Here is a 14,507-nt window from a genome sequence, read left to right on the forward strand (position 1 = left end):
CAGACTTTCTGGCACATCACCCTATGTTGGATATCACCACAGTGAAGGAGTTAGAGATAGCGACCGCAGCTACCACTCGACCAGGTTTGGTGCGCATTCCAGAGTACGCCATATGGTATCAAGCCACAGTCTCCTTACAACCCTGGGTATTATTTTTTGATGGCTCAAGAACTGAAACATTAGCAGGGGCAGGAATTGTTCTGGAGAATCCAGCGGGTGATCGCTTCTCTTACTCTTTCCAATTGGAGTTTAAGTGTACAAACAACCAAGTAGAGTATGAGGCCCTTATTATTGGCCTAGAAGTCTTACTGGAATTGGGAGTAAGAGACTCTTTGCTCATGATAAATCAGCTTCAAGAGAAATACAGGTGTGCAAGCTGTTTGATTGTACCGTATTTGAATCGCGCCATTGAGCTTCTGGATCAATTTGATGACTCGATTTGGAGTACATCCCTCGCGAGCGCAATTTCGCGGCCAATGAACTCGCTCAACTGGCTACAGGCATTACATTGAAGTATGGGGTTCGTGAGCGCATTCTGAAAGTCGAGCGCCGCACACTGCCTTCATGGCTCGCGCGGCCTGACTCTCCTAATGATCTGTTCGTCGCAGTCCTAGAGCTTATTGACGTCGATTGGCGTATTCCGTTGATCGATTACCTCAAACAACCAGATCCTACAGCAGACAGGAAGACTCGCTTTCTTGCCTTAAATTACTTCCTCAGGGGTGACGAGCTGCGACGACGTGGGGAAGATGGTATAGACTTTCGGTGTGTCTATGGCCGTGAAGCAAAGCGATTAATGCGCAAAGCACACACAGGAGTATGTGGAGCCCATCAAGCGGGACCTAAGATGCGTTGGCTCAACAGGAGACATGGGTATTATTGGCCCAGGATTTTGAAGGACTGTATCGCATTTACCAAAGGATGCCAAGACTGTCAGGTACACGGTCCAGTCCAGCACATCCCCAATATTCCCATGCAACCTATTATTAAACCTTGGCCTACACGAGGCTGGGCATTGGACTTGATTGGGATGATTCACCCCCACTCTTCTCTCCAACACAAGTTCATCATCGTGGCTACTGATTTCTTCACCAAGTGGGTCGAAGCTGAGCCTTTGAAAGAGGCTTCAGGTGCCACCATTCGCCAATTCTTTTTTCATCACATCATCTGCAGGTTTGGTATCCCTGAAGTGCTTGTTTCAGACAGGGGGACAACATTCATGGGAGGTGAGGTAGAGAAACTTGTCAACGAATTGGACATCTAGTTCATCCACAGCACTCTATATTATGCTCAGTCCAACGGTCAAGCGGAGGCCAGTAACAGGATTATCATTACCTGCTAAAGAAGATGCTGGTTGAAAACCCTCGCCAGTGGCACGACACGTTGTATGAGACACTATGGGCTTATCGCACCTCAAGAAGAATCCCACTGCTACAACGCCCTATGCACTAATGTTTGGCCATGATGCTGTTTTACCCTTGGAACTCAACGTTCAATCCTTACGCGTACAAGATCAGCATCACTTGATCGGTGAAGATTATGTTCAGGCGATGTGGCAAGAACACGAAGATCTGAGCGAGCAGTGCTTAGCGGCTTTGGATAATTTAGTGATGGAAAAACAGCGTATCGCCCGCCCCTATGATAAGAGGATGCGTGGCCGTAGTTACAAAGAGGGAGACCTTGTTTGGAAAGCTGTTTTGCCCTTTGGCGAGAAATTGACCAGTCGCGGTAAATGGACTCCACGATGGGACGGACCCTTTGTTGTTCACTGTATTATGGTGCGCGGGGCTTTTCACCTCAAAGATTTGGATGGCGGCATCCATCGCAATCCCATCAACGGGCGGTTCCTGAAGAAATATTACCCTAGTGTTTGGGAGTTCGAGGATCCATCAGATCAACCTTCTTCGCAGACAAGGGGGGAACCATAGTCTTCATCGGCTTGCATCATCTATCTATATTCAGGCCTTTTCCTGTGGCCTTAGTCTCATGTATTTGCTTCACCTACGAACACTAGGGGGCAACACTCTATACATCCAGGCCTTAGTTGAGGCTTTATTTTATAACAATTTCAACTTTTGTTTTTGTTGTAACTTTTTTTTTTTTTTTTTTCATTCTTCCTTGACAATGTGTGTCAAGAATATACATGATGGCCTATACATGAGGCCTTATTGTATAACAATTTTTTAGAATACTCAGAAACATTCATTCATAAAGTGGCTTTGAGGCCAAAAGTAGTACAAATCGAAACGGTTACATTCGCAATTATAAGGCCAAAAGTGGCTTAAAAAATCATAAGGATTGCAGATCTTCTAAGAGTTTCAGGATCTTGTGGCGACAAGGGGGCTGTGCTATGATCACTCATGCTCTTCCTCTCTTCACCCACATCCTTTCTCTGATTTGAGTCGCAGCTGCAATCATCTGTACCGGAGGAAGAGGGAAGGAAATAATCCATCACAACCCTTCCAGTTGATTATCCTATGGGATAGAGATGGTCTTCAGAGAGAGCGCGACTCACAGCCACATCTACCTCCAGGGGAAAAACAGAAGTCTGATAGTCAGACCCCGGAGGTAGGCTGCGGAAGAAGAACGATAGGCCTCGAGTGGCCTTCCGCCCTTCTCCCTCCTGCTCCACGCGAGAAATCTGAGGAGAGGGATCCCTCAGAATCTGGTTCTGTCGCGTTAGGAGTGCCGCGTGTTCTTCAGTCTAACTGAAACCGGTGAATCCCATCCGGATTTCCAGAGACCAATGACATGCGGCTGGACCTGAGATTAGGCCATAAGACCTACCCAGGTTTTGAGATTAAGCCATAAGGCCTAGGAATTTGAGGCCAAGGGTGAGATCGTGAGGAGGAGATTTCAGAAACTGAAGGAAGAGAAGTAAGGCTTGCGAAACTATCTCTGGGAAAGCCATATTTGCTTGTGTTTATCACTTCTCCAAAGTACAGGTATTTATAGGGCCAATCTCAATGGCCTCAACCGTGCGATGGACAGTTGAAGTATTTTCAACGCCATAAATAAGAATATCAATGGAATTGAATGCTAGGATCTCAGAAATGAAGGTAATTGAAAACGCATGGGAAGCGGGGCAGTCTTCAAGGAGGTAACCGCTCCATTTAGAGATTGTCTTTTCAAACAGTTTCAATAGCAATAAAGGCAAATTTAACGCTGAACTGCTTGAAAATTTGAGCATATATTAGGGCCAAGCAAAGTGGGCTAAATATTTAAATTATTAATAATAATATTGTTCATACAAAATGGGCCTAACACTAGAGGCCTAAAGTTTTCGGCCTGCATGAGTTAAACGAAGTAGATGTTCGTCCAAGCGAAAACTGGCATCGGCAGCGGCTCGCTCCTCCTGTCGGACTGCCTCGCGAGCTTGAGCTAGGTTCTGAGATAGTATTTCAGAGGCCGCTAGGGGTTGCTCCAGCAAGGGCTCCTCACGCTCAAGCCGGGCCGTCACAGCAATCAATTGGGCCTCAAGATCTTGAACTTGGGACCTGAGATGATTTTGCATGAGCCTCAAGTCTCTAACACTGGTAGCCCTATCTCCTAGAAAGTCACGAGAGGAATCCATTTGTTGAGCGAGGCTCTGATAGTGGGCCTGGGCTTGTCTGTCTTGAGCAGTCGCGGCCGCTCTTTCATTAAGCCACTGGGGAGATTCTGTAGCAGTTCGTCTATCTCAAGGAACTCGTCCTTAGTGATGGAGTTCTCGCGACGAAGAACCCTCAAATACTCCAGAGCCCTGACGGATGCGCCAGGTAGCAGGATATCGGGACTCAAAAGACGGTGAAGTCCGTCCCTGGCTTCATGTATAACTCCGGGAGGAGTCACATCAAGTACGCGAGCTAGCCTTTCCAATCTGGAAGGAGGCACAGGCAGTGGATTTGAGGCAGCAGCAGTAGGAGCCTCAAGTGGCTCCACACCAGGAACAGCTTCCAGTACCGGCTCGACGTTCACCCCTTCTCCTGCTTCAGGAGCATGGGGGGCATGCTCTTGGTTAACTACATCTTCAGCAGCTGGGTCAACGGGATTGGCGCCAAGTACTTCCTCAGTGACAGCTACTTCCTCGACAGGACCAAGATTCTGGTTTTAAGGAGGAATAATTAGAATGCCCAAAGAATAACACAAGAATCAGGACATCATGCTTGTTAAGGAGAAACGTACCTCTGCAGCCGGAGGCGCGCGGAGGGTTGCTATCGGCACTGGTTCTTGAACCGCCTCGCTAGGAATTGGGTCAGGCACTATCTGTGCCAGGACAGGTGTGGTGTTTGGTTCCTCACGAGGTGCATCTGAACGAGGCATTCCCTCTTCAACTTCAGGCGAGCTATCATCTATGACCTGCACTAGGATTGGGGCCAATTGCATATTGTTCGGAACGCTGGCAGGAGGTGGAGGATTATTGGAACCAGTGGGCGCTTGGGCCTGCGAAGCAGATGTGCCTTCACCAGCAGCCGAGGGGCCTTCCCCAGTTTGTCTTGAGGACCTATGACGAACCTACAAACGAGGATTAGTTCTTACCAGTCGCACGGAATAAAAGGAGATTCCAATATGCACTTTTAGTTTCTTACCAGTCGATCAGCGATTGGTTCATCTTCCGCCCATGGATTAGTTCGAGGGTCAAAACGACTGCGCTTGAGGGCCAAGATAGCAGCGATCTGTCGGGGTCAAAGGATTAGAGTTGACTTGGAAAGAAAGCATTGTTTGTTTGTTTTTTTTAACAAGAAAGTTCTTACCGTTTGCGGGTCATCATCATCGGAAGAGGAATCTTCTACTTCAGGCTCCGTTATTACTGTTTTTTGCTTCTCGGACTGGCCAGTGGCTGGGGAAGCATTAACTGCGCGACTGCCAGAAGGTGGCACATTTCCCTGGTGTAGCAAAGGTTGAGTTAAAAGAGAAGAGTGAAAGAAGAAATAAAATATAAATTAAGATACTTACCTCTCGAGGGGGCTCGCGAATTACGATACCAGCCTGGGCTTGGCGCGGGGCTCGCGCCGGTTGCGAAGCCGGCTCAGGAGGAGGCGGAGGTTGTGCAGCGTCTTTAGGAAAGCGAGCAAGTAGCTCAAGGTCAGCAGCATAGGGATATCTCAGTTCCTCAAAGATGGTCGTGAAGAGTTCGTCATACCATTGTCTTCAGCAATTGACGGAAACTTCTACCCACCATTCCTCATATCCTTCTTCAGTCCCATCCACGGCATCGATGTCCTTAGCCCAATCAGGAAGATCAACTAGTGCAAGCATGCTTTATGCTGGCAAAGGCCCAGAAAGGGGCCCAAATCTACGCCAAGAGGTGTTGTAGTTCCAGGCATCATACAGCGGGAACGACACTAATTGGATGAGGCCGAATTGACGAGTGAAATGGTTAGGAGCATAAAGCTCATAACTAAGTTCTTCGGCAGTATCCTAATGTCTGAACAGGAGATCGCGCGGCGAAAAGCCAAGCGCGCGCGATCGCTATAGCGAGGGGCGCCAGGGAGGAATCCGTTTTCAAGCGGAGCTAGGAATCTTCTACCTAGTACTAAGTTGCAGAAGGTACAGATATGTGAAGCACTCGGAGTAAGGAGGAGATGAGTACCTTTCATCGCGGCTGAGCCATTGACCCAAGAGTTGGTCAACCGCTGGAAGCAGCGGGATGTTATCGCGACGAAAATATGGAAAATAAGTTTGAATCCAGAAGTCAAGGATCCAAAAAGGGCCAGAGATGCTAGTCTCAAAAGGATGCATAGTGGCCTGGTACAGAGTGCGATAGAGGGCACCCAACACAGGTTGTCCGAACCCAACACGACGGCCGTTGTAGAGGGCCGTTGCCAGAAGAGTCCAAGCACCAGTGGGCTTATAGGAGGAAGTACAGAAGATGAACTTACAGAGCCAGTACTCTAAGAAAGCAATTCCGCCAGTAGCATTGTGCTCTCGGCGGTAATAAGACAACCACCGTGGATAGGAACCGCTGTGAGCGCTGTGACCTTTTTGGGCCATGGTTAAAGTGAAAGTGACAGAGTCGAATTGCCCATGCAGATAAGGCTCGCCATCAATGGGTAGGCCAGTGATGGTGAGAATATCCAGTAAAGTGATACTCATTTGGCCAAATCGAAAATCAAAGGTGTTTGTGGCGGTGTTCCAAAAACAGAGAAAGGCGGCGAGCGGAGAACGATTGCCACCGCGCGGAAGACGAAAACAGAGATCAATAGTGTGAGTGATACCTGCCGCGTTCCAGCGAGCCAGATCTCGTGTTTGTGCTTCGCGATACCAGGAAAGCTCCGTCGCGCTGATAGAGAATGGCCAGTGCCCTATTTTTGCTCGATGGTTCTGGGCACCCCAACTGTTGAAATCCTTAGGAGTCCTTCGGAGGACTGGGATGGGCCGAGGAACGGGCAGGCCATAGAAGGCGATGGCGTCAGCCGTAATAGAGTTTTTCGGCGCTGGGCCCAGTCCAACATGGTGGTTCGGGAACTGGAGGAGTAGGGGTCTCTGGATAGTGGTATGGAGACGAATGCGGGCACCGATGCTGGTTCCCCAAGAGTGGGCAACCTGTTCATTCAGTTCTTCTTCTTGATCGATGACTATCTTCTTTGGGGGAGCCATTTCTAGGTTTCTGTGAGGAAGGTGTCGGCAGTAAGAGGGTTTCTGGGTTTAGGAGACTAAAAGAGTTTCTGATGTGACAGGTCTGAAGTGGCTGCGGGTTTAAATAAGAAATTTTGTGAGGGAAACGATACGACAGAAAGGTGTTTTCGCAAGCGAAGGGACGCAACCCTCGTAAATGATATCGTTTCAAGCAATGGGCGTGTCGTTTTAGTCCCCTTCAATCAGTTACATCTTCGCGGGTCTGTTTTCGGGGCCTGGGGGAAATGTTTGAGCCAAAAAGTAATTTTGGTAAGATCTTTTAGTGCATTTAGCACAGTGGGCCGATACATGCGGCCCAAAAATAAGCCTACTTGGGTTTGGGTTACAGCTTCGCCCATTCCTTAATCCATAAGGAAAACGAAACCTTATTGGAGTCAAGTAGCAGAGATTGAATAGGAAACTTTAATCAATAATGCTTCTATAGCAAGGAACAGTCCTAGGTATAAATACCAGGTTTCAAGGAAGAAGAAAAGACCTCTCTCAAATCAATCAATCCCAACGATTACAAAGCCTCCCCGGAGCAAATCTTCAAGCTCGTTGAAACCCGGTGACCGCGCGCCAGTCCTAGTCTCTCCAAGAGACGACTGTCAGCATCACCAGATCAACCCGGCGACCTTACTTCCAGTCCTAGTCTCTCCAAGAGCCGACTGTCAGTACCACTGCCACCGAGACTCTCTCAACCAGCGAAGCAAGGGTAACGCCCTCGCAACCCAGCGAAGCTAAAGTCACGCTTTAGCAAATCCCGTGCTTTCTCCAAACTTCCTAGTGATTGCTCTGCTCAGCCCACAATGTTGAGTATCGATTCGGTGACGCGAAGAGATCACATCCAAAGTCCTTATCCGTAAGGCAAGAAGTCCTTTCTTGGAAGGCTAGAGAAGAACCTTGTGGCGAGGTTGGTGCTCTCCTCGTCCACAACGCTTGAAGAAGAAGTCAGGTCAAGGGACTCGCCCGACGACTGCACCCCACGGTGCTGGCACGCCCGCGCACACACTCAAAAAAGACAGTTTGTACCACACAGGATTTTCGTGTCAAACAGTTGATACCAATTTGTGAGTACCATATGCCAAAATAGAGATAGAGTCAGTAATTGAAACATGCTTTAAAATAACATTATAACAAAATAATCATAAATTTGTTGTAGTCTAGTTGGTTAGAATATTTTGGTCTCATCCAAAAAGACTTGGGTTTGAGTCCCAGCGATGGAAAATAATTTTGTTATTTTTTTCCACAAAAAATAAAAATAAAATAGTATATAAATATTGTAGACATAATTAAGAAAAAATTTAGGTATTCATGTTGCTGATATGACAAAATAGTTTAGTTTGTTAGGCCAAAATAATCCCAACAAATAAATCGTAATAAAGATAATTAATGTAATTAACCTTAATAAAGGATAATTCATTCATAATTAAATTTAATATAATTAAATGAACATAATTCATGATGAAATGTTCAGCATGATTCATAATGAAACATAATTAAAGATAATTACATAATTAAACAAAAACCAAATAAGAAAAATACAAATAAAAATGATTAAACAAAACAAATATAGATAGAAAAAATGCCTAAATTGTGCCAAGAACATCGCCGTTGATCATGTTGTCAACATGTTATCCATTATCTACAAAAAAAAAAAATCAGAGACGTTGAGTTTGCTATCTTCATTGAAATGTTTTCCACATAATTTTGGATGGGAGGTAATCAGATGCATAGTGGAATTGAAATCAGTGATAGAGTTGAAGTTCTGAAGACGCAAATGCGTTCATCAATATTGTGCTCTAGGTAGAAAAATAGTTTTCTGGTGAACAAATCGATTAGCCAATGCTTGCCAAAGCTCAAGCGGATCTTTCACAAAAAGGTACTCATCTTTTAGGCTCTTGTCAAGATGATGAAGCAAGAAAATCATAGCCTTGGCGCGATCTTGCACAGATGACTTATTGTCAACTTTGATGGCATCTCTAAGGTTGTTAGCCATAAGGTGAATTTCAGCATCTAAAACCCAGCTCAAATAGTTATTGCCAGAAAATTCAAGAGGATCAAAGTCCAAGTTTGTCAGATGCGTCACCTTTCTACAAAGAGAAAAGACGAGATATATCAGGATCTATAAGTATTAGAACTATATGTTCTATGAACAATGATAGGAAATTCATATACTAAACAGAGTTTCGAAGCGTTCATAAATATGAACAATGGATCCCTTAGGGAAAACACGAGAAAAACATTCGTGTGATGTCTATAGAGCCATAGGTCTAAGACTATTTGGTCAACGGAATCGAGTCTTGACTATTGGAACATGTAGTTCTCAATGTCGTATGTGAAATATAAACTTTCAACAATTATATATCAAATATCTAAAAATTACATGATCTCATAAACATAATTGATGTTCATCTAGGAGAGAAAGCAGAAAGATTCATAGATCATTAGTCTTGGTCATAAGCAATTATGTTGCACCATAAGACTTGCGGATCATCATGGAGTTCAAAGAAGAAGAAAAAGAAAAATAAGAGCAAATGCGTGCTGATAACGTGTTATAAACTAGAGAATTAGAGAGAGATAGAATAGAGAAACAGAATATAGGAGGAGGTAGAAGTGTATATTTCATTCTCATTAGACCCCTTTATATAAGAGTAGGGTTTACATCATAAAGACATAATTAATGAGTATTTACAGTGGACAGCCACATAACATATTATGAATTTTTATATACTATTTATGTTATGTATTTCATCAATTATTAATATTTTTTGTGATTTTTTATTTATGTTTCTTATCAATTATAACTTTGTATATTCGCTGCGTCCTAAATGATGTCTAGAAAATTTATTATCTTACGCATTTAGCGAGGTTATTACTGAAATACACTGGTCTCGAGTTGGAACAGGAGAAATTTATTATTTAACCGAAGTTATTTATTTATCGAATATTCATTTATCGAGGTTTTGTTATACCAATGAAGCAAGATTACTTGGTAATCAACAAAGTTTAAGAAAATCTTCTCATTGGCCCCTTGAGTACAAGTAACACGAGTCACTGTCAATGGAGAACTTAAGAGAATCGGTTAAGTTTGCTATTAATCCTCTTTTAGTCTAAACTAAATGCTAAGCCGCCGCGCGGCTGCAAGGTTGATTTTTGAACAGTATGTTGTAACATAAAGGTAAATCTTGCAACATACATGGGCAAAACTGTCCTATCATTATTCATTGAACAGTAATGAACAGTATTTTGGGGTTTTCCTCTCAGTATAGATAAGTATAATTGGCTAGAAGTAGTCATGGTTGAATTAATCTAGGGTTGGCATTTTCAGCCGAGACAAACCAACCAACTGAGTCAGAGCCGAACCGGAAACGTTGGTAGCCGACCATATCGGTAACCGAAAGTTTGGTACAGTAGTACCGAACCAAGATAGATATATTGGTACGGAATTGGTACTGATTTTTAGACATGTACGGTATACCGTACCGAACCGTATATTGTATATATTATTTATTTATTTAAATATATTTTATATCTATCTATCTAAACCGTTGATTATTATTAGTTTTATTTCATATTAAATTATAACCGTTCGATTTTAAATTTTCCAAACCCTAAGGGGGGTATCTCAATTCACAATTCAGATTTCAGATCGAGCCCTCTCTCAGTCTCTCTCAGACTCGAACCCTCTCCGCCTCTCGACCTCTCCTTTGAAGTTCGAAGTTCGAACTATCCAAGAATCAAACCCAGAGATAAGAGATTCATGTCCTAGTGTCCTACGGCCGGTGAGTTTTCCCTAAGACTCATTCGATTTTTGTTTCAATTTTAGCTAGAAGCGCCTGGATTCATTCGATTCATGTTCTAAATTGAGTAATCTCTAAGACTCTAATGCTTTTTCTGTTTTGCATCTTGTTGCCATTGATCTCAAGTGGTATCTATGAGTTCTGAACCTGTGATTTGTTGCTCTTTCTTTACCAATATGTTCTGGGTTTTCATGGTTTCCCTTCTGTGCTTGTAGGAACAGGAGGACCGAGGACTGAGTTTGAGTGTTTGACTGTTTGAGACTTTGAGGGAGACGAAGGCAAAGTCACTGCACAATTGAAGGTATAATTCATTAATTCGTATTATGCATAATTGATTTATTAGTAATAGATACATCTCATTTTTCTTACTGTGCTTTTCAAGTGGTGTTCGAAACTTCGAATCTCAACAATTCAAGTAATCATCTTAGACCTTAGACCTGGAGCAACTTAGGAGCGGAGCAGTTGGTCGGTTTGGAGCAAGAGGTCAGTTTCTTTGCAAAGTTAGATGATGAAATGTTATATGTTATATGATGAAAATTGTTTGAACTGTTATATATGTTATATGCTCTTTGAACTGTTATATATGTTATTTGTTTTTTGACATTTTGTTTTTTTTTGTTTTTTTTTTTTTGCAGCTATGGGTACTCAAAGTGGTAACTTGAGTCAGACCAGTAGCTCAAGCCCTTCGATCAGTTCTGCAATCAATGTGACAAGTGCTGCAGCTTTACATCATTCCCCTTTACGACAACCAGCTTTAGGTCAAACACTCCCACCTTTAGGTCTAGCTTCAGGTTCAGGTGTTGAATCTGATCCTAGCAACTCACAACCCCATGAAGCAGCTTCTGCTGGGCAGAAGCGAAAGGAGCCTGCTAACAAAAGCCCTCTTTTGGGCACATTTTACTAGATGTAAAATCCCGAACTCAGACCAAATTGATAGTTGTTGGTGCACTTGCAATGAGAGAGTGTTGTGTGATAGTAAAAAGAATGGGACAAGCTCAATGTGGTCACATACTAGGAAATGTGTTAGTCATCCATTACATGCAGAACCTGATCCCAAGCAAGCTAAGTTGAATAGGGATAATGTGAGTGGAGGTGCCATATACCATAAGTATAACCGGAAGAGGTGTGATGATAGGTGCATCGATATGATTATCAAGGATGAGCTCCCTTTTAGGCAGGTAGAGAAAGAGGGATTTATTACTTTCTGCAAAGAGTTAGAACCTCAATGGTCGGGAATGAACAGAAAGCAGGTTGTCAAGGGTGTGTTAGATAAGTACAATTTTGAGAAGGCTATTTTGTTGAGTCAATTGAAGGCAAATGAGACTCGGATTTCAATTACCGCCGACACCTGGACATCGATCCAGAATATCAACTATTTGGTACTAACTGCCCACTTCATGGATAGTGACTGGAAATTGCACAAAAGGATCATTAACTTTTGTACAATTACTAGTCACAAAGGAGAGGAGATTGGAAGGGTAGTAGAGCAATGTTTGAGGTAGTGGGAGATCACCAAAGTGTTTACAATCACAGTAGACAATGCTAGTGCTAGTGACGTAGCTGTGGCATACATGAAGAGAAGGTTGAAGAGTTACAAGACATTGATGTTTGAGGGAGAGTTTATACATCTAAGATGTGCGTGCCACATTATAAATTTGATAGTTAGGGATGGTCTGAAGGAGTTAGAAGATGGGATTGCTGCTATATGGAACTGTGCCAAGTATGTTAGGAGTTCATCAAGTCGTCTTGCCAAGTTTAGGGAGTTTGCTGTTTTGGAACAATGCAGGGCAAATGCTGGCAGTTGCTAAAAATTCTGCTTACTACCTTGTACTTTCAAGGGTTTATCAGTTCAGTCCCTGCACTTCTAATTTAATCAGAAAAGTCCTTGTACTCTCCAATTTCATCAAATCGATCCAATCCGTCACTATTCCGTCAATTTTCGCTATTAAAATCCTGACGTGGGACCTTCTCACAAGGAAAATTCCCAAACTACCCATCGTTAGGCAGCCCGCCGACGCGTCAATGTTGTGAATGCAGATGGGTAATTTGGAAATTTTCCCCGAAAATTGATGGAGTGGTGATGGATTGGATTGATTTGATGAAATTGGAAAGTGCAAGGACTTTTTTGATTAAACTAGAAGTGCAAGGACTGAACTGATGAACCCTTGAAAGTACAGGGTAGTAAGCAGAATTTAGTCCTTTATTTTATGAATCATGATATTGTTTTTAACCTCATCGTTGTTATTTTGCAGAAAATGCTTTTAATCAGGGAGTTGAGTCAACATTGACCAATACCAGCTCTACACAAACTGTTGCCTAGCAGCCTACATCGTGAGCTCTAACCACAAATGCTTACGTGTTCTGGTTTTAATTGGGTTTTTTTTTTTTTGGTTGTCGTTGGTTTTGAACTTATATGGGTTTTCATGTTTTATAGGGGTTTTGTTTGTGCTGCAGTTTGGAATGTGGTTATCTGGGCGATTGATTTGAAGGGTTTCAAGGTAAGGTGCTGATTTTTAGTCATTTGAAAACTTTGGGTTTTCATTGGGGAGGAAGGGGAAATCCATGTTCATTCTTTAGTGTATATATTATATTGCAATTGCTTCATTCTTTTCTTTATTACCATATAAGTTGCTTACGATACTCCCTTACTTACTTGGCCATTTGAGATTGTTTCCTATTAATTATTATTAGTATTGTAATTGTTAATTAGTGTTTTCATTGTTAGGAGGGAGAGAGAGAATCAACGAGAGATTAAAATGGTGATTTGTTGGGTGGGATTTATATAAGATTTTTTTTTTGAAAGCCATCGTATTTTTTACTTAGGGCTTCCCCGTCTTCACAATTTACAGAAGACATGTTGTTTATTGACTGATATATATAGAAACTGCCTAAAATGCTTCATTGACTGAATTTTTAGCAACTGCCAGCATTTTTATTCTTTTCAATTTTCACTGAATAACCTGAATTACTGCCAAACTTTTTATTATTTTCAACTAAACTGTGATTGCAGAAAGTTACAAACTGTGAGTCTTTGAGGGAGGACAGCAAGCAAATATGAAAGTGAAGATGAGATGAACTTTGAGTCCTTCAACAGTTTGTTTTCATGTCCTAGTGTTCACTTAGTTATTGTATTTTTTCATTTATTTGTGTGAAGTGTGAACTATGAGTGTTTGAATTAGAATTTCAGAATTTGTATGAACTATGAAGTGATGATGAGAATTGAGAACTGAAGTTGATGTATTGCTTTATTTGCTCATGGTTGAACTGAAGTGATGATGAGATGAAGATGAACTGAAGTTGATGTATTGCTTTATTTGCTTATGCTTGAACTGATGATGAGATGAAGTGTTGAACGTTGTTTATTTTTCATTTGCAGATTTACTTATGGTTGGGCCTTTAAATTCTATGATTATTGTTGTTTGAGTTTGTTGGACAGGTTTGGCCGTTTGGGCTTTTACAATTGCAGTTGGGCCGGAGCTGAAATCTGGCCCAATCTTAAAGTCGGTTGGAGGCCCAACCAACCGATACCAACTGGCTATCTCGGTATACCGACTTTTTGGCTGGTAATTGGTAGCCCATTTTGCGTACCAACAATGTTCGGTTCGGTAGGTGGTATTGGACTTCAAGGTCCGGTACCGAATCGAACCCAGCCCTAGTCGAATCAAAGAAGAATTTTTTTTTTTAAATACAGTACATTAATAGTAAACCAACTCTTTATAATAGTATACTAGCTGCTTATAATTGTAAGACTATGAAATCATGCCGAGTAAGTCTACCAATTTAATGAATTGGTCTCTTTACCGTATCGAACTTTTTTTTTTTGAGAATAAGAAACCTTTATTGATAATAACCAAAATTACATCATACGGGAATGACCGGTGGTGGACATAAACTCCCCACTCTCCTCCCTAAAACCTAAACCAGTTACGGGTCCGTCATCAAAAATGACCTCCATGAGCCGAAAGGGCCCAACCCCTAACCAAACCAATCGCCCCTCAACTCGGGCTACAGCATAAGGCAATTTCCGAGAGTCACGATAAATCCCTGCAGCCAACATAACAAACAGCCACTTCCCCTTCATCCACACCGTGTCCCAATCCAGCCAGA

General features: G+C 42.6%; 1 protein-coding gene across 1 annotated transcript; it reads left to right on the forward strand.

Annotated features, from left to right (window-relative positions):
- The first annotated feature begins 1,397 nt into the window (after positions 1 to 1,397).
- LOC112163812 lies at positions 1,398 to 1,928 on the forward strand. The gene has a single exon (XM_024300070.1). The coding sequence runs from the start codon at positions 1,398 to 1,400 to the stop codon at positions 1,926 to 1,928; it is 531 nt and encodes a 176-aa protein (XP_024155838.1).
- The last annotated feature ends 12,579 nt before the right edge of the window (positions 1,929 to 14,507 follow it).

The sequence above is a fragment of the Rosa chinensis genome, chromosome 5, assembly GCF_002994745.2.
Source record: "Rosa chinensis cultivar Old Blush chromosome 5, RchiOBHm-V2, whole genome shotgun sequence".
In the NCBI taxonomy this organism is placed as follows: Eukaryota; Viridiplantae; Streptophyta; class Magnoliopsida; order Rosales; family Rosaceae; genus Rosa; species Rosa chinensis.

Bases quoted from the DNA above. Each gene is read 5' to 3' on its own strand.
- LOC112163812 (XM_024300070.1), top strand. From the start codon at position 1,398: ATGGGCTTATCGCACCTCAAGAAGAATCCCACTGCTACAACGCCCTAT.